Source organism: Notolepis coatsorum (assembly GCF_963971535.1).
Source record: "Notolepis coatsorum genome assembly, contig: SCAFFOLD_1254, whole genome shotgun sequence".
In the NCBI taxonomy this organism is placed as follows: domain Eukaryota; kingdom Metazoa; phylum Chordata; class Actinopteri; order Aulopiformes; family Paralepididae; genus Notolepis; species Notolepis coatsorum.
In genome coordinates, this window is record NW_028171914.1 from 2,501 (window position 1) to 29,501 (window position 27,001).

The 27,001-nt window shown below is 47.8% G+C and overlaps 1 protein-coding gene across 1 annotated transcript in view; it reads left to right on the top strand.

Annotated features, from left to right (window-relative positions):
• The window catches only part of LOC311248157 (tensin-2-like), a gene marked incomplete at its 5' end in the record, with an annotated part of 57,214 nt that overhangs the window by 1,421 nt on the left and 28,792 nt on the right, over positions 1–27,001 (top strand). Inside the window, 4 exon segments of the mRNA XM_084339095.1 lie at positions 1–106; positions 17,962–18,027; positions 21,391–21,507; positions 24,640–25,036. The exon segment at positions 1–106 is cut by the window's left edge and continues 24 nt beyond it. Coding sequence (XP_084195221.1) covers positions 1–106; positions 17,962–18,027; positions 21,391–21,507; positions 24,640–25,036 — 686 coding nt within the window.

A 27,001-nucleotide genomic window follows, 5' to 3' on the forward strand; every position in this document is an offset into this window, starting at 1 on the left:
CAGGGCGCCGACAGAGACACGGTGTTCCGGCTGCAGTTCCACACCTGCACCATCCACGGCTCCCAGCTCTGGTTCGGCAAGGGGGAGCTGGACGAGGCCTGCACCGGTGAGGGGGGGGGGGGGGGGGGGGGGCTGGAGGGGGCGTGCACCGGTGAGGAGGGGGGGGGGGGGGGGGGGGGGGGGGGGCTGGAGGGGGCGTGCACCGGTGAGGAGGGGCGGGGGGGGGAGCTCCTAGTGGTCAACAGTGTCAGACTGTGGTTGTACTGGGCGGCTCCTAGGTGTGAATGGAACTGTGTGAACGTGAAGCAGGGCGTAGCTGAAAAAGAGCATCCGTGCTCAGAGATATAAATAAAAAGAAAAATACAAAAATGAGGTATGGATGTAGTCGTGCAGATCTGTTTGTAATAAATAGCACGTGTAGCGAGCGGTGGGCCACTGTAGAGGTAGAGTAATCTCCCCCGGTGGTGCTATAAGACGGCGGCCATTAAATTTAGATTACGTTGTCGTGGAAACGATCATTGTTTTCCTTCCCGGAACGGCGCGCGGGAGGCTGAGGCGGGGGGGTCGGAGCGATCGAGCCAACTGTAATAGCCGGGGCTCCCGCCCGCGACGCCGTTGCCATGGAAACACAACAAGCTTCCCCCCCATTCCGCTGATCCAGACTCACACGCTGGTTTCCCCCGGCGACGTCATTAACCCTTTCACTGCCACACGACAGCCGGTTAACCCTTTTTCACTGTGACAATACAGAAGGTTAGCCCTTTACTATCACACAACCGACGGCGATGCTCCATCATTAGCATCATTAGCTCCGCAAATGCGGAGCTAATGATGCTAACGATGGAGCATCGCCGTCGGTTGTGTGATAGTAAAGGGCTAACCTTCTGTCGTGTGGCAGTGAAAGGGTTAAAGGTTCCATTGCAGCCGTGTTTTAATACTAATAATAATCAATCAAATTTCTATAGCGCCTTTCAGGAACCCCAGGTCGCTGCACAATCAAGAGGGCTGGGGAAAGGGGGGCAATGGGGGGGGAAAAGGAGGGGGTGGGGGCAGGTAAGGGATAATGAACCTAATCTAAACTAACTAATGGGGGAAAAGCCTCGGTGAAGAGGTGTGTTTTGAGAGCAGTTTTGAAGGTGTCCATGGGTCGGGGCGTCCGTCGCGGATTTCAGGGTGTTTTGGTGTTTTTACCGGGAGCCAACCGGTCATCCGTGAACATGAACATGGTAAATAAACGCCTGTATTTATATAACAGCTTTCGTCCAAAGCGCTTTACAATTCTTTGTTCCTCACATTTGACCCGTTCACTCACAACACATTCACACACCGACGGCGGAGGCGACCATGCAAGGTGCCGACCTGCTCATCACCGGGAGCAGTTAGAGGGTTAAGTATCTTGCTCAAGGACACTTTGAAACGCTGCCCGGGAGGAGCGGGAATCAAACCGGGAACCTCCGGATTACCGGACGACTGCTGTACCCCCCCGAGCCACTGTCGCCCCCTAGCGGTCCCCCTACACCCTGCGTTGGTACTGCGGGACTCTCTACACTCCGTTCTTGTTGACCCTTTCACTACCACACTACCAAAGGGTTAACCCTTTCACTGCGATGCTACAGAAGGTTAACCCTTTCACTGCCACACGACAAAGAGTTAACCCTTTCACTGCGACAATACTGAAGGTTAACCCTTTCACTGCCACACGACAAAGGGTTAACCCTTTCACACAGCCACACTACAGACGGTTAACCCTTTCACTAACACACTACAGACGATTAACCCTTTCACTAACACAGACAGACGGTTAACCCTTTCACTACCACACTACAGACGGTTAACCGGGAGAGTTGGGTCCCTTTCACTACCACACTACAGAAAGGTTAACCGTCTGTAGTGTGGTAGTGACAGGGTTAACCTGCTGTGGTGTGGTAGTGGAAGGGTTAACCTTCTGTGGTGTGGTAGTGGAAGGGTTAACCGTCTGTAGTGTGGTAGTGAGATGGTTAACCTTCTGTGGTGTGGTAGTGACAGGGTTAACCGTCTGTGGTGTGGTAGTGACAGGGTTAACCTTCTGTGGTGTGGTAGTGACAGGGTTAACCGTCTGTGGTGTGGTAGTGACAGGGTTAACCGTCTGTAGTGTGGTAGTGGAAGGGTTAACCGTCTGTGGTGTGGTAGTGAGAGGGTTAACCTTCTGTGGTGTGGTAGTGACAGGGTTAACCGTCTGTGGTGTGGTAGTGACAGGGTTAACCTTCTGTGGTGTGGTAGTGGGAGGGTTAACCTTCTGTGGTGTGGTAGTGACAGGGTTAACCTTCTGTAGTGTGGTAGTGACAGGGTTAACCTTCTGTGGTGTGGTAGTGACAGGGTTGCGTGTAGCTTTATGCCAAGCAAGCAGTGCAAAAACTTACCGTAGTGGCATGCAGTAATGCGCCTTTCATTTTCCGCCGCCCAGCGCCCAGGTCGCGCGGAAATAGGCTGTCTATTGCCATTCTCTTTGACAAACTCTAACCTTAACCAGCTCCTTAACAACGCCTAAACTTAACCGTTCTAACCTTAACCAACTCCGAAACCATGCCTAACCTTAACCATAGAAATTATATTGCCATTCTCTTTGACAAACTCTAACCTTAACCAGCTCCTTAACAGCGCCTAAACTTAACCGTTCTAACCTTAACCAACTCCGAAACAATGCCTAACCTTAATCGGCGAAAGAATACACGTTAAAAAAAAATCACGTTAAAAAATATTTTCGATGGGATTCGAACTCGCCAGCAAACAAGCCATAGGATCCACAGCCATGTGTCCTTGCCAATTGAGCTATTGCTAGATACTGAATTTAGGGGCGGTGACTTATATATATTGAGCTCCGCTCGTGTCGCATGCGCGGGCACCTCGCGCGAGCACGCCGGCGCACGCACGCACCTGAGCGAGCACGCCGCCGCCGGTGCACGCACGGTAGCATTTGTCTGAAAAGAAGGGCGCTTTACCGCACTAGCGTGCGGCGACGAATGCGGAAGCATTTTTGCACTGCTTGCTTGGCATTAACGTACATGCGACAGGGTTAACCTTCTGTAGTGTGGTAGTGACAGGGTTAACCTTCTGTGGTGTGGTAGTGGAAGGGTTAACCTTCTGTGGTGTGGTAGTGACAGGGTTAACCTTCTGTGGTGTGGTAGTGGAAGGGTTAACCTTCTGTGGTGTGGTAGTGACAGGGTTAACCTTCTGTGGTGTGGTAGTGACAGGGTTAACCTTCTGTGGTTTGGTAGTGACAGGGTTAACCTTCTGTCGTGTGGTAGTGACAGGGTTAACCTTCTGTGGTGTGGTAGTGGAAGGGTTAACCTTCTGTAGTGTGGTAGTGACAGGGTTAACCTTCTGTGGTGTGGTAGTGACAGGGTTAACCTTCTGTGGTGTGGTAGTGAAAGGGTTAAGAGCGTCTTCTACAACAGCGGCAACATCTGTTTCTGTGCTCGTGTTACAGGAACCAATTACACTTGACCCCTGAGGAGTGGATTCAATCTGGCCTCGTTTCACCTCCCTGAAGAACGGTCTTATATGCAGTCAGTGAAAGTTAAATCCTTTTAAATAGTACGTATCGCCGTATCCGACTACTCGATGTAATAAGTCTCCGGGGAACGAGAGAGGGAGACAAGCGCAGTGGGAACGTATTCAGCGAGTTCTGCGTCATTTAGCAGCTCACCCTGAACAGTCTTACACTGTAATAATAACACCATAACATAACAATAATAACACAGATAACTATTTATTATTCATCTATTTTTCAATCTTTCAGTTCAGTTGCTATCGCATGCACTTATCTGTGTTTCATTACACATATGAGTGCATGCTTACCAACTGTTCGCCTGTTTTACTGCAACACTACTATCACCAACATCTAAGAAGGGAGATCCCGCCTTGAACGGCCCTTCTAAGGTGTCTCTCCTCCACACTGCCTGTGGTGCATTTTTTCCCCTATTGCTAGGTTTTAGTGAGTTTTTCCTTACCTTCGCGTGGGGTCTGTCTGGGTGTGCCGCCCATTGGTACACACGAGGACTTCGAGTTCTTTAATTACAGATGGCTGTTTATTGATGCATATTCTTGAATACACGTTCATCACCACCGTAGAACTACAATTGCAGGAAATAATAACAGTCAATACTCATACAATTCAGTCAATAGAATTACAAAAACAAAACGAAAAGTGTGAAATAAACTTTACGAACCACTTTGGCCTGCTTGCAGTTCAAACTCTAGTACTTTAATCTTTTATCTTTGACAAATAAAGTGCATAAATCTGCTGCACTGTCTTCTTCCTACAAGTCTAGACACGTTCCGCCAGATCTGCTCAAACTACGCTGGGTCAGAGCGTGAGACAGGACGTGATACGTCACATGAGATAAAAAGAAATATAAAAATAAACATGCGCCCTCTATAGGCGACAGCTGCATTTACACTCCCACCAATCACATAACATGTGATTTTCAACATAACCATTTAAAACATCAGGAACCCTTTAAACATTGGGAACCCTTTAAACAAACCAAATACACAAAAACAAAAAAAAGGTTACAAAGAGCCTTTACTCTGCTTCCTGTAATAGTACCGTTTTGTGTATGGCTCTCTCTAAATAATGTGGCTGAGAAGTGCGTGCGCCTTTGTTGTCTAGGTTGTGTCACTGACTAACAACTTAACTCTTCTGACCCTATTGTCAGCAGCAGGGAAGACTTCTATTGATTTCTTGGCAAGTTCTCATCTTGCTGGTATTTCTCCTGTCCTTGGTCCATTTTCTTCTGTGTTGCAGATTAAGCAGGTACTCCTTTCTCCACCTAGTCCGGAACTCATTTGGCAGGAACTGAACTCTCTTCCATCTTTTCTGAAGATAGAAGTCTTCTTTCACAAACTCTCCTGGTTTTGTTTTCTCTCCTTGTTGATGAGAATGTCTCTCTCTTTGTCGATGAGGTCTCTCTCCAGGTCTCTCTCCTTGTTGAGAAGGGCTCTCTCTTTGTTGAGAAGGGTTCTCTCCTTGTTGAGAAGGTCTCTCTCCTTGTTGAGAAGGGCTCTCTCCTTGTTGAGACGGGCTCTCTTCTTGTTGAGACGGGCTCTCTCCTTGTTGAGACGGGCTCTCTCCTTGTTGAGAAGGGCTCTCTCCTTGTTGAGACGGGCTCTCTCCTTGTTGAGACGGGCTCTCTCCTTGTTGAGAAGGGCTCTCTCCTTGTTGAGAAGGGCTCTCTCCTTGTTGAGACGGGCTCTCTCCTTGTTGAGAAGGGCTCTCTCCTTGTTGATTCTCATCTTCATTCTTCACACCGTTTGCTGTGGCAGTGCATGGCTCTTGTCCAGTCAGAATGACAGGCTCTTCCTGTTCCTCTCGCTCACTCTCTCCTTGTTGAGAAGGGCTCTCTCCTTGTTGAGAAGGGCTCTCTCCTTGTTGAGAAGGGCTCTCTCCTTGTTGAGACGGGCTCTCTCCTTGTTGAGAAGGGCTCTCTCCTTGTTGAGACGGGCTCTCTCCTTGTTGAGATGGGCTCTCTCCTTGTTGAGACGGGCTCTCTCCTTGTTGAGAAGGTCTCTCTCCTTGTTGAGAAGGGCTCTCTCCTTGTTGAGACGGGCTCTCTCCTTGTTGAGAAGGGCTCTCTCCTTGTTGAGAAGGGCTCTCTCCTTGTTGAGACGGGCTCTCTCCTTGTTGAGAAGGGCTCTCTCCTTGTTGAGAAGGGCTCTCTCCTTGTTGAGACGGGCTCTCTCCTTGTTGAGAAGGGCTCTCTCCTTGTTGAGAAGGGCTCTCTCCTTGTTGAGAAGGGCTCTCTCCTTGTTGAGACGGGCTCTCTCCTTGTTGAGAAGGGCTCTCTCCTTGTTGAGAAGGGCTCTCTCCTTGTTGAGAAGGGCTCTCTCCTTGTTGAGAAGGGCTCTCTCCTTGTTGAGACGGGCTCTCTCCTTGTTGGAACACTGGAGGCGCAAGAGGACGCAGTTCTTCTTGTGGGGTGAGAGCTAGCGAATGTGCTGAAGGATAGTGTAGAAGAGGTAACCACAGATGATCTTCTTCATCATCATTATGAACGCTTTCAGTGTAAACCTTTAGCTTTGCCTTAACTGCGTTGAGTTTCTTGAGTTCCTCTAACCGTTCCACTTCTCTCTTTTTCTCATTCAGCTTTTTTCTTCTATCAGCACTTTCCGTGATGAATCTTTTCTCTGCCTGGATCTTGACGTTCTCTGCGTGGATCTTGGCGTTCTCTGCGTCGTTTTCAGCCGACCGCCTTTCATCTTCCTGCTCCAGTCTTTGGATTTCTTCTTCTTGCTCATGGCGCTCTCTCATTAATTTTAGTACCTCTGTAGCTGCGGCTACTTCCGCTGCAGCTTGTCTTGCGTTGTGTGACACTGAGATTTCAGAACCACCGTTGTTGTGGTACTGCTGAGACCTTTTATTAGCAGTCCTGGTTCTCCTCTTGTTGTTGATGAACTGCTGAGCCTTTGTATTAGCAGTCCTGGTGAGCGATTGGCATGTATCATTCCTTCTACAGGTTTCTGAGTCTGGATGATCGGGATGTAAAGTGTCTCTCATTTCTAGATAAATACCATCAATCTCACTTTGGGCTGAATTTATTTTGGCCATGGTCTCAATTAGGTCAGAGTCATCCTTATACTTGAAGGATCTTTTCAGTTTATTTATGTAGTGCTTCCACCTCATATGCCATTTTGAAGTTCACCTTTAGATCCATCACTGGCTCACTATCGTCTAGCTTGTCTGTCTCAATCTGAGATTCAGTCTGCTCTATTTCACCCCTTTGTGACATGTTTACTGTGTAGTAAATAAATCAATTATGTATTCATTAAATATTTATGAACCATATCTATGGAATAGGAAATATGAACTGTAAATAGAGGGGTAGGCTATTATGAATTCAGTCTAAGAAATGTGTAAGCCTAATTGTTACGAAGGATCAGATTAAACCGAATATATATATTTATTTATTGATATATATTGAATAGTATTTGTATATCGTTTGATATCCCTTGTATATTCCTTGTACATATACACGGAATATCCCTTTAGTCTAGCCCATAATAGTTCATTCTCCTATTGGACAGTGGTCCACCGGCGCCAGGGACCGGCCCCCGGAGCCAAGTTCAAAGTCACCGACACGACATGTCTGTACTTGCCCGGCCCTGCCCAGGGATACGGCGACAGAAATGAGAGTGGCACTATTTGTTCACCGTGCGTATAAATACGGCGCAGGTGAATGTAGAAGACTTTTAGCCCCTTACCTCCGTACCCTTCGTGCACTTAGCATGTTACCGATAAGTTGAAGCCTCACCCACGATACAACGTGCGGTGAAGTATGGCCTGTTTGGCCTCAGAATAGAGCATCGGGGCCGCGTGCGAATTAGTAACTGAATTGTCAGAGTTTGGCACTATACCGTCGAGTGCGACATATTTCTATTGAGTCTTTAATAGTCTATTTGTGTATAGTGTATCGTGCGGTTAGAATTCTATAGTGACCAGCATCCCCAACGCTTTCTCGTATTAGCTAGAGTTCTTATCCAGGCTGGGCCGACCGCATGGCGCCTTCACCCGAGGAGACCTAGGCGAGAACCGTATGGACATGTACACTGGATTAATCTACCCGACGACTGCATAGCCTTTGCGGCTGGAATATATTTGCTTTGGTCCTGTGATTTATGGAGCGGATAATCGCCGACGCCTGCACGTGTTGGATTTACCCCGAGAGGAGTCAAGTCGAGTCGGCGCTCAGAGAGCCTGAGGCCGCCTAGCTTTCTTCACTGTAGAGCTACAGTCTACCAGAGAACCAAGCTGTATTCGTCTGTGGATCAAGGGACTACTGCACCGGCTTCTGTACCTGAAGTCTCCCTAGTCATCGTTGACCAGATGTCCTACTACCGACAGATCTTCTACCCCCTTGCTGGCTTACAACCAGTGGGAACCCTTTCCAGTATCCCCGCTATCATTAGTGTACCATCGATATAATTCCCTAAGATTCAGGTTGTATAATTACCTCCTGCGTAACCAGAGAATGGACATTCGTTATTGATTTGCCTACGCATACTCCTTTGCCTTACAAGTGCATTCAAAGAATAATGTAAAGTATCCTATGTACCTTTTGCTCCATTAAATACTTGATTAATACCTTTGACTGGAACCGATTTCATTGTGGGAAGTGTTCATCATATTCATATATCGTGTACTGTATGGCCAGTGATTAAAGTACATAAAGCGGTAGTGGTTTAATGATACCATACTTATCAATACAGTCAGGGAATTGTACCCCTCAGTTACAATTGGTCCTTCGAGCCGGAGATAACTAGTGTAATATTAATATAGTGGTATTAATATTGAAATGGCCTATGATGAACACTCCACAAAACGGTCCTCCTAAAGTAGATCGCCCGCAGCGTAGACGGCAGCCACCTCAGTACTTAGAGGATTACGTTGCCAGTATACTACCTAGCCTTCTACAGACGGTAAACGCGGAAAAAGTAGAAAGTAAAATTATGTCCGACCCTATCAACCAGGCTACCCCGCCAACAGAGGCCCTAGTGGGTTCTAATGTAACTGACCAAGCTCACGGTAGGGACCAGGAGGGAACTGACACGACTTTACCCCCCGCCAAGACCGAAGAAGTAGTCCCCGGAGAGCTCCAGGAGGAAGACAACCCTCCAGAGATGGAACTCTGCCCGGTACAAGAAGAGGAGAGCGCCCAGGAGATAGAGCTCCAGGACTCCCCGCAGGAGAACGCATCTCCAACGAGTACTGCCAGGAGCGGATCACCTCAACCAGCGTCTTCCCCCAGCGAGGCGGACAAGATGCTGGCACAGGCATTCCTCGCCAGCCTAGCAGCCTCAACAGAGCGCGATCGACTCCAAGCACAGACGCTTAGTGAGCGCGAACATTCTTCCATGGAAAGAGAACGCCTCCAAGCGCAGCAACGGAGCGACGAAGATCGTATACGTCTAGAGATTAGACGCCTTCAGACGGAAGAGAATATGACCAGGGACCGGGCCGACGCCCAGTGCGCCGCTGCCGGTGCCCAAAGAGAAGCAGAGCGCGACATCGCTCTCACCAAGCGCGAAGCCGAGCGCGACCGATTACAAGCGCAGCTAATGGAGCAGCTGATCGCCAGGGCAACACCCCCTCCCTCCGCACGGGGCCTCGTCAAGACACGGGTCAAGGGCACCCTCCCCTAACCGATTAAGCGACCCTGAGCCCGACCACCAGAGAGAGCCTATACCCCCATCGCTCACTAGACGACCTGTCTATCAAGGTACAATCCCTGGTAGGGATGCTGGGGGCGCAACGAGAAAAGGGTATGCACGAACTATACGCAAACTCTAATGTCGAGAGGATTTTAGAGAAGCTTCCGCCCGCCCGACAAGAGCGCTTCAGGCGGCAAAGAGACCACCGTGATCCTAACGGTCCCGAGCCATCCCTCCTAGACCTAGCCGACTTCCTGGCGAGAGAAGTCAGCAGCCTGCGATTGGATACGTTCGTGCGGAGCACACCAAGCTCCAGAGAGGGACCTAGGAGAGCAAACGATGGCCGAAGATTGGTGACTGTCATGCACCAATCAGAACCAGTACCGAGCAGCAAGAACCACAGTACCCCCTCGATGAAAGAGAAGTGGAAGATGGTGTGCCCGTACTGCGAGAAAGAACACTGGTTGTCACAATGTGACACATTCAAGAAGATGACCGCCGACGAAGTGGGTCAATGGATAAAGTCCAACCGACGCTGTTACCGATGTGCGCGCAGTCACATGGCAGCCGAGTGCCGCTTAAAGAAGAGGTGTAGTCGGTGTGACGGAGCCCACCTAGATGTCCTACACGACAGTAACAGAAGAAAGCCTGCACCCTCAAGCAGCACAAAGGCAAGTGTTATGTACATTGACCCCGCCAGCAGCGGGGGCGCCCGAGTGCTCTTAAAGGTGGTCCGCGTAACACTGAGTTACCAAGACAAGGTCATGGACACTTACGCCGTCCTTGACGACGGGTCAGAGAAGACCCTTCTCCTCGCATCCGCTGCGGCCCAGCTGGGGCTGCGGGGGAGCGAAAACCAGATGACGATTCGGACAATAAGAAGAGATCTAAAGACGATAAAGGGCGAGAATGTCTCCTTCACTATCGCAGCAAGCGGGCAGCCAGAGAGACGGTATAGGATTACTAATGCTTTCACCAGCCAAGAAATAGGCTTGTCGCAGTACACCTACCCCATAGCCAAGCTGATGGATAAATATGTGCACCTGCGTCAACTACCTATCCCGCTCATAGACGGTGCCACCCCGACCCTGCTGATAGGCTCCGACCATGCAGACCTCATAGTCCCGATAGACCGGGTCCACACAGGGCCCAGAGGCTGTCCTGCAGCAGTCGAGACCCGCCTAGGATGGACATTACAAGGCCCCCTCGCTAAGTCTCTTAACCGAACAGCAGCCACTAACTGCCTCCACTCCAGAGTGACAGAAGAAGACACCACCCTCCTACAGCATGTCGAGAGGCTATGGACACTAGAGACAATGCCCTTTAAGAACGAAAAGAAAGACATTCGTTCCAAGGAAGCCATTTACGCCATAGCACTCCTCGAGCAAGGGACAAAGAGAGTCAAAGTCAACGGAGTGATGAGATACGCAACTCCACTCCTGAGGCGAGAGGGTATGCCTACCTTCCACGCCACAAAAGAAGCGACGGAGCGGTATCTATTGAACACAGAGCGGCGCCTAGCCAGAGACCCCGCTCAAGAGACTGTGTACCGCGCTGAGATTAACAAGCGAATCACAGCGGGACACACAAAGAAAATTGACTGGCGACGTCGTGCGCTGCTCCGCGCCTCCCTGATCAAAGACGGCTTTGATCTCCGGCAGCGGGCCAGCAGCGACCCCCCAGTATTGCGCAGCCTCTCCCCAGAGGACAAGCCCCTGCTGCGGTTCCTATGGAGAGAGAGGATCGGGGATGAGCAACCAGCCATCTATCAATGGGAAGTCCTCCCTTTCGGAACCACATGCAGCCCATGCTGTGCTACGTTTGCACTGCAAAAACACGTCGCAGAGGACCCAGCAGCTGATGAAGAGGTCCGAAAAAGTGTAGAAAATAGTTTCTACGTGGACAACTGTCTGCAAAGCGTCTCGACGCCAGAAGAAGCCGAGGCCCTTCTACTCAAGCTCTGCGCCTCCCTGATCAAAGGCGGCTTTGATCTCAGGCAGTGGGCCAGCAGCGACCCGCAAGTATTGCGCAGCCTCTCCCCCGAGGACAAGGCAGCAAGCAGCGAGACCTGGATGGCGACCATCCCAGGAGAAGCCCAAGAAATGACATTAGGACTAGTCTGGCGCTTCAAAACAGACTCGCTCCATTATAAACACACACCCCTGACCAAGGAGCAGGGAAGGTCGACTGCACTACCGACCACCAGCCGGAGTGTATACAGAACACTCGCCAGACAATATGACCCGTTGGGATGTATTCTACCTTACACCACCAGGGCAAAGATGATTGTAAGAGCGTTATGGGACAAGGACCAGGGCTGGGACGACCCCATACCCGAACACCTTGCATCCACATGGAGAGAGTGGGAGACAGAACTCAGCTCACTCCCAGGTGTTAACATACGCCGCAGCTACTTCCCACCCACAGTGAGGCCGGAGACGTGCCAGATGGACCTGCACGTCTTCAGCGACGCCTCCGAAGTAGCCTACGGCTCGGTGGCCTACTTGCGTGCCCGAGAGGAGGGAGGAGAAATACATACTGCTTTCATCCTGGCTCGCTCAAGAATAGCCCCACGAAAGCAACAATCTATCCCGCGTCTAGAGCTCTGCGCAGCCCTAGCAGGAGCGCACCTCGCCACGTTAATCCAACGTGAACTCACCATCCCGGTGCAAAGAACAATCTTGTGGTCAGACTCCACGACAGTACTCACATGGATCTGGTCTGATTCGTGCAGATACAAGGTCTTCGTGGGGGTCAGAGTCACAGAGATTCAAGAGTTAACAGAAGTAGCAAGCTGGAGGTATGTGGACACAAAACACAACCCAGCTGACGTCATCACCCGGGGAATGTCCCTGGATGACCTCACCCGTCACAACCCATACAGTGACGGACCAGAGTTTCTCAAGCTCCCGGAAGAAGAGTGGCCTACACCCACCCCACGGGAGGCGAGTAAAGAGGAGGCCGAAAACAAGAAATCTGTGTTCTGTGGATTGAACACACTCGTCTCCACAGACCCCGACATAGACGATTGCCTCACCCTAGAGAGTGCGCAGCTAAAGACATTTCTGTGGCACCACCCAGAGGTTCAGCCCACTACTGACATTTCAGCAGCTGACTACGAAGAAGCAGAACTTCTTCTACTACAACGAGCCCAGAGAGACTCGTTCCCCGATGAGCTAGACTGTCTACAGGGAGCAAAGCCCGTCCCATCAGACAGCAGACTGCTCCACCTAGCACCCGAGAGCGACGCCCATAGTCTCATCAGAGTGGGTGGTCATCTGCGGAGAGCCCCAGACTTACCGGATGACGTCAAGTACCCGATAGTCTTGAACAGCCGACACAAGGTCACAGAGCTGATCATAAAGAAATACGACGAGGATGTGCACCACGCAGGGGCAGAGAGAGTCTTCGCGGAGATCAGACGTCGTTATTGGATACTGCAAGGGAGAGAAGCAGTGCGGCGCTTCCAGCGAACCTGTCTAGACTGTCGTAAGTGGCGAGCGCAGCCCAGTATACCCCGGATGGCTGACCTACCTCCCTGTCGCCTCCGACTCGGCGACAAGCCTTTTCACTCCACCGGTATGGACTGTTTCGGCCCGCTGTATATAAAGAAAGGAAGAGGAACCGAGAAGCGGTGGGGTATTGTATTCAGATGCATGACCACCCGAGCGATACATATAGAACTCCTTCCAACCATGAGCACAGACTCATTCCTTATGGCCTTCCGAAGATTCACATCGCGGAAAGGCAAACCGTCTATATTGTTGTCTGATCACGGGACAAACTTCAAAGGCGGAGAAAGAGAGCTGAGAGAGAGCTTCCAAGCTATGGGCCCAGAACTTAAGACCCACCTCGCTCCATCCCAGATTGACTTCCAGTTTAATCCCCCGAACGCACCTCACTTCGGTGGAACTTGGGAACGAGAAGTACGTTCAATAAAGACAGCCCTGTACGCCGTGCTTGGGGCCCAGACCGTGGCGGAAGAAGTCTTAATGACAGTCCTCACGGAGATCGAGGGAGTATTGAACTCAAAGCCCCTCGGTTACGTCTCAAGTGATGTAGCAGATGTCGACCCAGTCACCCCCAACACACTCTTGATGGGGCGGCTGGACCCCGCGCTACCCCAGACAATGTACAGGCCTGAAGAAGCGAACGGCCGAAGAATGTGGAGGTACAGTCAAGTATTGGCTGACAAGTTTTGGAACAGCTTCCTACTCCACTACCTACCGTCTCTACAGACCCGCCAGAAATGGGTAAAAGAGAGAGACAATTTGACAGAAGGAACAGTCGTCATGATTATCGACCAGTCACTACCCCGAGCTATGTGGCCGGCTGGCCGCGTAAGCAAAGTGATCACCGGTGCCGACGGAAAGGTCCGAGCAGCTGAAGTGCTCGTCCAAGGGCGGACCTACACCCGACCCGTGGCGAGGCTAATAGAACTGCCAAGGCTCCCCGATACTATCGATGACGACCATGACCCCACGACTTTGTGAACTGACTGACCCTCACAACAGACATTGAGTAGAGGACAGTGCGGTTAATCTGTCTCTGCTTAGCTAATTAGGTGGGACTAATTAGGGGTCGGCTGTTACGAAGGATCAGATTAAACCGAATATATATATTTATTTATTGATATATATTGAATAGTATTTGTATATCGTTTGATATCCCTTGTATATTCCTTGTACATATACATGGAATATCCCTTTAGTCTAGCCCATAATAGTTCATTCTCCTATTGGACAGCGGTCCACCGGCGCCAGGGACCGGCCCCCGGAGCCAAGTTCAAAGTCACCGACACGACATGTCTGTACTTGCCCGGCCCTGCCCAGGGATACGGCGACAGAAATGAGAGTGGCACTATTTGTTCACCGTGCGTATAAATACGGCGCAGGTGAATGTAGAAGACTTTTAGCCCCTTACCTCCGTACCCTTCGTGCACTTAGCATGTTACCGATAAGTTGAAGCCTCACCCACGATACAACGTGCGGTGAAGTATGGCCTGTTTGGCCTCAGAATAGAGCATCGGGACCGCGTGCGAATTAGTAACTGAATTGTCAGAGTTTGGCACTATACCGTCGAGTGCGACATATTTCTATTGAGTCTTTAATAGTCTATTTGTGTATAGTGTATCGTGCGGTTAGAATTCTATAGTGACCAGCATCCCCAACGCTTTCTCGTATTAGCTAGAGTTCTTATCCAGGCTGGGCCGACCGCATGGCGCCTTCACCCGAGGAGACCTAGGCGAGAACCGTATGGACATGTACACTGGATTAATCTACCCGACGACTGCATAGCCTTTGCGGCTGGAATATATTTGCTTTGGTCCTGTGATTTATGGAGCGGATAATCGCCGACGCCTGCACGTGTTGGATTTACCCCGAGAGGAGTCAAGTCGAGTCGGCGCTCAGAGAGCCTGAGGCCGCCTAGCTTTCTTCACTGTAGAGCTACAGTCTACCAGAGAACCAAGCTGTATTCGTCTGTGGATCAAGGGACTACTGCACCGGCTTCTGTACCTGAAGTCTCCCTAGTCATCGTTGACCAGATGTCCTACTACCGACAGATCTTCTACCCCCTTGCTGGCTTACAACCAGTGGGAACCCTTTCCAGTATCCCCGCTATCATTAGTGTACCATCGATATAATTCCCTAAGATTCAGGTTGTATAATTACCTCCTGCGTAACCAGAGAATGGACATTCGTTATTGATTTGCCTACGCATACTCCTTTGCCTTACAAGTGCATTCAAAGAATAATGTAAAGTATCCTATGTACCTTTTGCTCCATTAAATACTTGATTAATACCTTTGACTGGAACCGATTTCATTGTGGGAAGTGTTCATCATATTCATATATCGTGTACTGTATGGCCAGTAATTAAAGTACATAAAGCGGTAGTGGTTTAATGATACCATACTTATCAATACAGTCAGGGAATTGTACCCCTCAGTTACACTAATAATGAAAAGTGTCAACAAATGTCTTAAGTATTCAAAAATAAAATGCTTAATTTAGTTGGACATTGTAGGCTAATTCAAATCTACACCTTTCTTCAATGTGAAATACAAATCACGAAAAATAACAAATAAACCATAGGCCTAGGTTTATATTATAGTAGCTTACTATACTGGGATAACTGGTAAAATGTGTAGGCTAATATGAAATTCAAAAAACGAAATGAAAATGTAAGCCTAGTAGGCTATTATGAAAATGCAAGTATTAAGTTCGAATATACCCTTTATGAATGGCCTTTTCTAAATTAACCTTATAAAGCTAGACTTCATTAATGAATATCAACCTATTCTTAAATGGCCAAAAATATTAAACTGTAAACAACCTTATATAGTCTCAAGAATGTGCGCACTTGCAATGCAATTGTAGCCTACAACAATACTTCTCTCTGAAAAGTCAATACCTGAGACGTGTAGTCAGTCAACTTGGTGAATGGCATTGCCTATGCAGTTCAATTTCAACGTAGGGAAAACGTCTACTGCTTCTTTAAGATGGATGCTGTGAATCTTACTGATACGTGGAAAGGTTCAGCGGCAGAGTCCTGTACCCGCGCCAGCCTCGAGCCGTCTTTTTCCACGAGCTCGCTTGTTTGCCTATGCAGTTCAACTTCAATGTAGGGGAAAGTCTGCTGCTTCTTTAAGATGGATGCTGCGAAATCCCACTGATACATGGAAAAGTTCAACGGCAGTGTTCTGTACCCGCGCCAACCTCGAGACGTCTTCTTCCACGAGCTCGCTTGTTTGGCCGTGTGCGCACTGCTGCAGCTCCTTCCATGGCAGAAAGGTTCCCCAGACACGACGATACATCTTCAACTGCAGACAATCCTCTACCCGACGTGATTCACTTCTCATTTGGAGTCTTCAACTCCACAGTCCAGTGTTCTACTGTGCCGCCCATTGGTACACACGAGGACTCCGAGTTCTTTAATTACAGATGGCTGTTTATTGATGCATATTCTTGAATACACGTTCATCACCACCGTAGAACTACAATTGCAGGAAATAATAACAGTCAATACTCATACAATTCAGTCAATAGAATTACAAAAACAAAACGAAAAGTGTGAAATAAACTTTACGAACTACTTTGGCCTGCTTGCAGCTCAATGGGAGGGGGTTATCTTCAAACTCTAGTACTTTAATCTTTTATCTTTGACAAATAAAGTGCATAAATCTGCTGCACTGTCTTCTTCCTACAAGTCTAGACACGTTCCGCCAGATCTGCTCAAACTACGCTGGGTCAGAGCGTGAGACAGGACGTGATACGTCACATGAGATAAAAAGAAATATAAAAATAAACATGCGCCCTCTATAGGCGACAGCTGCATATACACTGGGAGTGTTGCATTCATTTATTTTATTTATTTTAAATGTTTTAGACTTCATGGTGTTTTTGTTTTGTTCTTGATTTATTGTGATGTTTCTTCTTGACTTGTTTAAAGACCATAACATAACAATAATAACACGGTCGCAAAACGTTCTACTCCTTAATGCAGATAAAAGTGAGATGTTAATTGTTGGCCCCCCAAACCACAGAGGCCTGTTTCAGGACATCTCCCTCAACTTTGATACTTGTCATGTATCCCAGAGCTCCACCATAAAAAACCTCTGAGTCATTTTTTCATTCCTCCCTCTCATTTAATGCACATATAAAAAATGTCACCAAAATTGCCTTCTTCCATCTTCGTAATATCGCAGAAATTCGCCCCATTTTAACTCTGGCTGATGCTGAAACCCTGATTCATTTGTCTCATCACGTCTGGACTACTGTAATGCACTTTTTTCAGGCCTACCTAATTCAAGCATCAAAAATCTTCAACTCGTGCAAAATGCGGCTGCACGGATACTAACTAGAACTAGAAAATTTGATCACATCACACCAGTTTTGTCCGCCCTACACTGGCTTCCTATTCAAGCCCGATCTGACTTTAAAGTGCTACTCCTCACCTACAAAATGTTAAATGGGCTTGCACCGCTCTATCTATCCGATCTCATCTCCCGATACTCGCCCGCTCTGCGCTCACAAAATGCGGGGCTTCTATCGACCCCTAGGGTTAAAAATAAATCCGCCGGCCACAGAGCCTTTGTCTACCGCGCTCCCTACCTGTGGAACAAATTACCTGCCGTCGTCAGGGGCGCCTGCTCTGTCGAAGCTTTTAAATCCCTGCTTAAGACCCATCTTTTCTCTCTCTCCTTCAACCTACCCTGATCTCACCTGGTCGGGGACTGACCCTTAGATTAATCTGTCTAGTTTAGTTAGGATGTCTATTTGCTCCCTTGTCTGCTTTTCTGCAGACATGGGAGAACCGTCTTCTGTCTGGCCTGCAGTGCTGAACCTTCTGAGTGACTTCTCCTGCCCCCACGGGGCATAAGGCCCTGAGCTATTGTCTTGTATCTCACCCTGTATCCATACGCTTGCAGTAGTTCTATCTATTACTCTATTTCACAATTTTCTTATATACTATGATTCTACTGTCACCATGTATGCATATGCTCACTACATGTATTTATTGCTCCATCTCCGCCCACTACAAAGTGTTGCATTTATTTATTTTGCTTTTATTTAAAAATGTTTGGACCTTATGGTGTTCTTGTTTTGTTCTTTCTTGTTTTGTTCTTGACTTATTGTAATGTTTCTTCTTGACTTGTTTAAAGAAGACGTGTCCGGCCCCATGGGGACATTAACCTGTGTTGTCGGGCCTTACAGATACATTTGATTTGATAACAGCTAAAGACACGGTCTGTCTTCCTCCTCTCCTCCTCAGACGAGCGCTTCCCGTCGGACGCCACGGTGGAGTTTGTCTTCTCCTCGGGACCCGAGAGGATCAAGAGTGAGTTCTGCTTCCTCCTGCTCAGACTCAGCTTCCTCTCCCTCCGTACACACGCAACAACAACAGAGAGGCTCAGACTCAGCTTCCTCTCCCTCCGTACACACGCAACAACAACAGAGAGGCTCAGACTCAGCCTCCTCTCCCTCCGTACACACGCAACAACAACAGAGAGGCTCAGACTCAGCTTCTTCCCCCTCCGTACACACGCAACAACAACAGAGAGGCTCAGACTCAGCTTCCTCTCCCTCCGTACACACACAACAACAACAACAGAGAGGCTCAGACTCAGCTTCATCTCCCTCCGTACACACGCAACAACAACAGAGAGGCTCAGACACAGCTTCCTCTCCCTCCGTACACACGCAACAACAACAGAGAGGCTCAGACTCAGCTTCCTCTCCCTCCGTACACACGCAACAACATCAGAGAGGCTCAGACTCAGCTTCCTCTCCCTCCGTACACACGCAACAACAACAGAGAGGCTCAGACTCAGCTTCCTCTCCCTCCGTACACACGCAACAACAACAGAGAGGCTCAGACTCAGCTTCTTCCCCCAGGCCATCAGAACACTGAACACTGATCCCTCCACACACAAGCACACATGAACACACACTTGAGCATTACATCATGCCCAGGAGTGCGTTATGAGAATTAGAGCATGCCTAGGGGTGGTCGTTAGACCCTGGTGGTCGTTAGACCCCCCTAGGCATGCTCTAATTCTCATAACGCACGACTGCGCGTGGTGTAATGTCTTTTATACAATTGGCGCATTCATCCAACCTTATTGCTATACAATAAACACACATTAATTGAAGATTTATTGACAAAACCATCCGCAGAAAAAGTAGTTCCAAAAAAAAAAAAAGATAAGTTGCCTCTGTGTGTAGAAGCAGCTGTTTCAAAGCATGCCGTCTAAGAATGAAGTGAGCGTGTGTTATTGGAATGATTGATTGATTGATTGAAAATGTTATTACAGATAGACAGTGCTACATCTTTATACAATTGCCGAATTCATCCAACCTTATTGCTATACAATAAACACACATTAATTGAAGCATAATGGAGATTTATTCACAAAACCATCCGCAGAAAAAGTAGGTAAAAAAAAAGAAGAGAATCTTTATTTTTTTGAACCTACTTTATAATAACACACGCTCACTTCATTCTTAGATGGCATACACCTCCGAGCTGCTTCAAAGCATGCCGTCTAACAGTGAAGTGAGCGTGTGTTATTGGATTGATTGATTGATTGCTTGAACATTTTATTAACAGTGAAATGAAAGAGTGTCCTTTTGACGAATGGCATCTAACAACAGACTTCCCGCAATTTATATTTTGTTCCACAATGAGTCATGACCCACCAATTACATAATCCAACATTGTATAAGCAACTAACACATTCCACGTGACAGAATCGTTTTTGAATGAGTCGTTATGACGCTTTCAACACATCCATTCGTAAAGATTATTGTCCGCCATCTTGGTTTTTCCTAAAAACTCGAACTGGCGGAGTGATTGTAATTCGGTTGTGGGCGGGTTCTGGGATCACGAGCGTGGGTTATGAGAAATAACCACGTCTAACTTGACTGTTTCAGCCAATCAGGATCAAGGAATGTGCATGCCATTGTATAAACACACACACACACCACACATCCTGCACTCTCTCTCACACACAAACACACTACAGGTCACTTTAGGAAAAAGCAAAGGTCACTTTAAAAAACATAAATGTATGTTTTTGTATAGTATAGTTAGTATAGTATAGTTACATATAACATAACTGTATATTGTATAGTAGTGTATATAGGACTCATTACCTTTAATTCGTAAGCTTAGCATTGTATAGTATTTTATCTTAGTACCTTTTATCATGTCTATCTATGATCTATTCTATTTATGCTATTATTATTTGTATATATATATATATATATATATATATATATATATATATATATATATATATATTTTTTTTTTTGCATAATCAAAGCGGGCATGGCCACCTTCATTTCACTACATGTCTCGTGTCTGTGTATGTGACTAATACATCTCTTGAATCTTGAATCTTGACGTGTAGAAGGATGTCGGAGACTTGTGTCTGATTTAGGACATCACATTATGCAAGTGGCCCAAATCTGAATTGAAAAAAAGATCAGATTCCATGTTATTTGTGTTGTTCACACTGTTTTTTTTTTATTTGATTTTATTAGGGATCCCCATTAGCTGGTGCCATAGCAACCAGCTAGTCTTCCTGGGGTCCACACAAAAAAAAGAACATACAAAAAACATTATTATTGCAAAGCAAAATTATTAAAAGTCAGTACTCAGCACACAATGCATAATGAAACTAACAATTAAGATGGCTACAATTACATGCAAGCACAAAAAAAATAAAAACTTTACAGCGTTAAATACTTTTAAAAGTGAATCTACTGTAAATGCAGCAGAGGTTTTGAGGTAGGTTATTCCAAAGAGTTAATGCTTTTTGGACCTTGGTCATTCAAGCTGCCCACTACTGGAACCTCTAGTGTAATGCTCGTGCACAGTATTACTATAAACAATCTGTTTATGTATAAAAACAGGAGTTTTACTGCTCATGACCAACTTGAACAGCACAAGTGTATTAAAAGACGACCTATTTTCAACTATAGAAAATGTGACGGTAAAGTGTGAAGCAGAAGTGAAGGTGTTCTGAAGCAGTGTTTCTCAACCGGTGGGTCGCCACCCAAAAGTGGGTCGCGGGGCCATTTTGAGTGGGTCGCGGATGTGTGTAAAATAAAAAAAATAAAAAAAAATTTATTGTTTTTTTTATTTTTTTTGCACTACCTATCTTTGTGAAAGTGGCTTCTCAGCTCTGGTCCAACTGAAGACAGAGCAGAGGAACAGATTGGACATTGAGCATGACCTCAGAGTTACTTTGTCTACCATCACCCCAGACTTTGAGACTCTTGTCAGGAGCAAACAACATCCCCAGTTATCCCATTAGTTCCTGGGATGTTAAGCTAAGAAGTCTGCTAAGAAGGATTTATTATTTATTATTATTATTATTTTATTTCATTGGGTTTTTAGCCCTTAGTTGCACTTTTGTTGCAACCCCAGTTATCCCATTAGTTCCCCCAAACTTAGGTCTGTTATGTTAAGCTAAGAAATCTGCTAAGAAGCATAAATATTATTTATTATAATTTTATTTCATTGTGTTTTTAGCAATAGTTGCACTTTTGTTGCACTTATTTTTTTACATAAATCATAGTGGTTCAACATTTTGGGTTGCGACTTAATGACTAAGGAAAATGTTGGGTCGCGAGGCTAGACCAGTTGAGAACCACTGTTCTAAAGCCCTGCTGCTGTGTGTGGTTCTGCCCGCAGGCCGAGAGTACCAGAAGAACGACCCGGCCGTCACCGTGGACTACAACACGGCGGACCCAGTGGTGCGCTGGGACTCCTACGAGAACTTCAACCAGCGCTTCCAGGACAGCCTGGAAGGTACGACATCTCATCTCAGCTAGTGGGTCACAACATGTGGGGGGACGGGTAATCGTCTGGTAATCGTAAAAAAAAGGTTCCCGGTTTGATTCTCCCGCTCCTCTCGGGGCAGTGTGTGTCGAAGTGTCCTTGAGCGAGACACTTAAGCCCTAATTGCTCCCGATGAGCAGGTTGGCACCTCGCGTGGTCGCCTCCGCTGTCGGTGTGTGAATGTAAGGAACAGACGTTTTGGATAAAAGAGTTATATAAATGCACCATTTAACCGGTTAACCGTCTGTAGTGTGGTAGTGAAAGGGTTAACCGTCTGTAGTGTGGTAGTGAAGGGTTAACCTCTTGTAGTGTGGTAGTGAAAGGTTAACCTTCTGTAGTGTGGTAGTGAAAGGGTTAACCGTCTATAGTGTGGTAGTGAAGGGTTAACCTTCTGTAGTGTGGTAGTGAAAGGTTAACCTTCTGTAGTGTGGTAGTGAAAGGGTTAACCGTCTGTAGTGTGGTAGTGAAAGGTTAACCTTCTGTAGTGGTAGTGAAAGGTTAACCTTCTGTAGTGTGGTAGTGAAAGGGTTAACCTCCTGTAATGTGGTAGTGAAAGGTTAACCTTCTGTAGTGTGGTAGTGAAAGGTTAACCTTCTGTAGTGTGGTAGTGAAAGGTTAACCTTCTGTAGTGTGGTAGTGAAAGGTTAACCTTCTGTAGTGTGGTAGTGAAAGGCTAACCTTCTGTAGTGTGGTAGTGAAAGGGTTAACCTTCTGTAGTGTGGTAGTGAAAGGTTAACCGTCTGTAGTGTGGTAGTGAAAGGTTAACCTTCTGTAGTGTGGTAGTGAAAGGTTAACCTGCTGTAGTGTGGTAGTGAAAGGGTTAACCTTCTGTAGTGTGGTAGTGAAAGGTTAACCTGCTGTAGTGTGGTAGTGAAAGGTTAACCTTCTGTAGTGTGGTAGTGAAAGGTTAACCGTCTGTAGTGTGGGAGTGAAAGGGTTAACCGTCTGTAGTGTGGTAGTGAAAGGTTAACCTTCTGTAGTGTGGTAGTGAAAGGTTAACCGTCTGTAGTGTGGGAGTGAAAGGGTTAACCTTCTGTAGTGTGGTAGTGAAAGGTTAACCGTCTGTAGTGTGGTAGTGAAAGGGTTAACCTTCTGTAGTGTGGTAGTGAAGGGTTAACCTTCTGTAGTGTGGTAGTGAAAGGGTTAACATCGTGTAGTGTGGCAGTGAAAGGGTTAACATGTAGACTTACAGTACCTTTAACCTCCTCCCCATGGTCCAGTGGTAAGGTCTCTTTAACCTCCTCCCTGTGGTCCAGTGGTAAGGTCTCTTTAACCTCCTCCCTGTGGTCCAGTGGTAAGGTCTCTTTAACCTCCTCCATGTGGTCCAGTGGTAAGGTCTCTTTAACCTCCTCCCTGTGGTCCAGTGGTAAGGTCTCTTTAACCTCCTCCCCATGGTCCAGTGGTAAGGTCTCTTTAACCTCCTCCCAGTGGTCCAGTGGTAAGGTCTCTTTAACCTCCTCCCAGTGGTCCAGTGGTAAGGTCTCTTTAACCTCCTCCCAGTGGTCCAGTGGTAAGGTCTCTTTAACCTCCTCCCAGTGGTCCAGTGGTAAGGGGTCTTTAACCTCCTCCCAGTGGTAAGGTCTCTTTAACCTCCTCCCAGTGGTAAGGTCTCTTTAACCTCCTCCCAGTGGTCCAGTGGTAAGGTCTCTTTAACCTCCTCCCAGTGGTCCAGTGGTAAGGTCTCTTTAACCTCCTCCCAGTGGTCCAGTGGTAAGGTCTCTTTAACCTCCTCCCAGTGGTCCAGTGGTAAGGTCTCTTTAACCTCCTCCCAGTGGTCCAGTGGTAAGGTCTCTTTAACCTCCTCCCAGTGGTCCAGTGGTAAGGTCTCTTTAACCTCCTCCCCATGGTCCAGTGGTAAGGTCTCTTTAACCTCCTCCCAGTGGTCCAGTGGTAAGGTCTCTTTAACCTCCTCCCAGTGGTCCAGTGGTAAGGTCTCTTTAACCTCCTCCCAGTGGTCCAGTGGTAAGGTCTCTTTAACCTCCTCCCAGTGGTCCAGTGGTAAGGTCTCTTTAACCTCCTCCCAGTGGTCCAGTGGTAAGGTCTCTTTAACCTCCTCCCCATGGTCCAGTGGCAAGGTCTCTTTAACCTCCTCCCAGTGGTCCAGTGGTAAGGTCTCTTTAACCTCCTCCCTGTGGTCCAGTGGTAAGGTCTCTTTAACCTCCTCCCAGTGGTCCAGTGGTAAGGTCTCTTTAACCTCCTCCCCATGGTCCAGTGGCAAGGTCTCTTTAACCTCCTCCCCATGGTCCAGTGGCAAGGTCTCTTTAACCTCCTCCCCGTGGTCCAGTGGTAAGGTATCTTTAACCTCCTCCCTGTGGTCCAGTGGTAAGGTCTCTTTAACCTCCTCCCAGTTGTCCAGTGGTAAGGTCTCTTTAACCTCCTCCCTGTGGTCCAGTGGTAAGGTCTCTTTAACCTCCTCCCTGTGGTCCAGTGGTAAGGTATCTTTAACCTCCTCCCCATGGTCCAGTGGTAAGGTATCTTTAACCTCCTCCCTGTGGTCCAGTGGTAAGGTATCTTTAACCTCCTCCCCGTGGTCCAGTGGTAAGGTCTCTTTAACCTCCTCCCTGTGGTCCAGTGGTAAGGTCTCTTTAACCTCCTCCCAGTGGTCCAGTGGTAAGGTATCTTTAACCTCCTCCCCGTGGTCCAGTGGTAAGGTCTCTTTAACCTCCTCCCCGTGGTCCAGTGGTAAGGTCTCTTTAACCTCCTCCCTGTGGTCCAGTGGTAAGGTCTCTTTAACCTCCTCCCAGTGGTCCAGTGGTAAGGTCTCTTTAACCTCCTCCCCGTGGTCCAGTGGTAAGGTCTCTTTAACCTCCTCCCTGTGGTCCAGTGGTAAGGTCTCTTTAACCTCCTCCCTGTGGTCCAGTGGTAAGGTCTCTTTAACCTCCTCCCCGTGGTCCAGTGGTAAGGTCTCTTTAACCTCCTCCCTGTGGTCCAGTGGTAAGGTCTCTTTAACCTCCTCCCTGTGGTCCAGTGGTAAGGTCTCTTTAACCTCCTCCCTGTGGTCCAGTGGTAAGGTCTCTTTAACCTCCTCCCTGTGGTCCAGTGGTAAGGTCTCTTTAACCTCCTCCCTGTGGTCCAGTGGTAAGGTCTCTCTGTCCCCCTCAGGCCTGGCCCTCGCGGACATCGCCCACACCAAGGGCCCCGTGGACGGCTCCCTCTACGCCCAGATCAAGAAGCGCCGCGGCCCCGGCTCCCTCACCTCCTCCACCAACGGCAGCAGCCCGGACGACGGGCGGCCCAATCAGCTCGCGGCCCCCGGCTCCGACTCCGCCCTCTCCGGCCACTCCGCCCACTCCGGCCGGTCGTTGTCGTCGTGCGTCGTCCCGGCCGAGCGCCAGGACGACTCGCCCGCCCGCCCGCCGCCCCCGACGAGGCAGGAGAGGGAGGAGCTGGAGCGGCTGCTCGGGGGCATCGAGGGGCACCGGGACGGGCAGCGGGAGACGGCCATCCTGGACGACGGGGACTCCTGCTCCTCGCCGTCGGAGAGAGCCGCCACGCTGAGGCGAGGAGCCGTTTCACTCAGTCATCGCACACAACACAATAATGATAATAACAATGTTTGCAGTGACTGAAAAGGTACAGGCTGAAGCATAATGCTTATATAGAATAGAATAGAAATACTTTTATTATCCCGTGGGAAATTTGACACCGCAAATCGCTCAACATTTAAACATTTAGACAGAACATGTCACGAATTAGAATACGAAACGAATCAAAGTTGCCTAGGATAAGAGTAGAGTAAAATAGAATAAAAATGGAATAAAATATACAGTAAATAAATACAGTAAAAATATACTGAGGTCTACAGTAAGGTGTAATATTGCACAGTGCTGTTTCAAACTAAGTCCAGGAAGATGGTACCTGCCACTCTGTGCTCAGTGATGCAGTGAGGCTCAGTGATGCATTGTATAGTCTGATGGCTGTTGGAATGAAGGACTTCCTGTGCCGTTCAGTGCTGCATTTAGGTAGTGTGAGCCTAGCACTGAACATGCTCCTCCTGTCAGCCCAGTCTCTGTGTAGTGGGTGGGAGGGGTCTGTGTGTAGTGGGTGGGAGGGGTCTGTGTGTAGTGGGTGGGAGGGGTCTGTGTGTAGTGGGTGGGAGGGGTCTGTGTGTAGTGGGTGGGAGGGGTCTGTGTATAGTGGGTGGGAGGGGTCTGTGTGTAGTGGGTGGGAGGGGTCTGTGTGTAGTGGGTGGGAGGGGTTTTCCCTGATGGCCTGGAGCTTAGCAAGGCTCCTCCTCTCCGCCACCCTCGCTAAGGAGTCCAGCTCCACCCCAACCACGCTACTGGCCTTCCTGACCAGTAGGGATGCACCGAATGGGAAATTCTTGGCCGAAACCGATACCGAAAATAGGAAACAGTTGGCCGAAAACCGAATGCCGAAAGGCCGAAAATGATTCATAGAATAGAATTTTTTTTTACCAATGTTTTTCAGCTACCTGATTATGGAAAAATATATGATTATGGCAAAACTTTACTTAAATAATAAATAATCACTATTATGGGTCCATAAAACATTTATTCAGCACTTCTGAATGCATACAGTACATTAATTCCAAGTCAAGTGCATTTTCTTTTCTCTGTAGGATAACTACAAAGTGCATTCAGAACAAAGCCAATGTGCTTTAAAACTGCATAAAGATCTGCATAAAGATCTGCACACATGAGAGGGAGAATAGCTTATAGCAGACTTAATGATGTTACTGTAGTGGCTACAGTAAGCATTTTATATAAAAGTCTGTATTTTTGTATGACAACTAATAAAGAAACTTGAACTACTGTCATAATTCACGGCGTTCTAGCCTACATGGAAGGACTGTTGTATTTACTACATCTCCCGTGACTCTTAGCGGGGGATGACGTGCTTTAAGAGAGACGAGTGAACGAGGACCGGAAGCCTTGTTAGCTAGCTTAACGCTAACGTTAATCAAAAAGGTTTTTAAACCGCGACGGGCATATAGTAATGGTGAGGATATAAAGCATGTTAAAGACGCATTTATTGGACGCGTTGCGTGCAGAGTTTACATAGAAACAGCGCGACTCCCGAGTCCCAAGAGGAGTTATCACAGGCTGCAGAACGCAGGACTGAAGAGCTCACGTTGCGCATGTAATGACTGAAGCCGCGTTTTGATGACATCATCACAACAACACGCGTTAGGTTACAGGTTGTTCCTGTTCTTTGACATTCGGTGATATATTTTCGGTGAAAAAACTCTTTCGGCCAAAAGCCGAAAGGCCATTTTTGGCAATTTTCGGTAGAACATTTTCGGTGGCCGAATATTCGGTGCATCCCTACTGACCAGCTTATCCAGCCTGTTTGTGTCCCCTGCTCTCAGTCCGCTGCCCCAGCAGGTCACAGCGTACAAGAAGGACATGCCTGTCCTATATTCTTAACAAATTAAGACTCCAAAACAGGACATTTGTAACCTTCAAAAATAGCTATACAAACCATTTTTGGGAAAACCAGA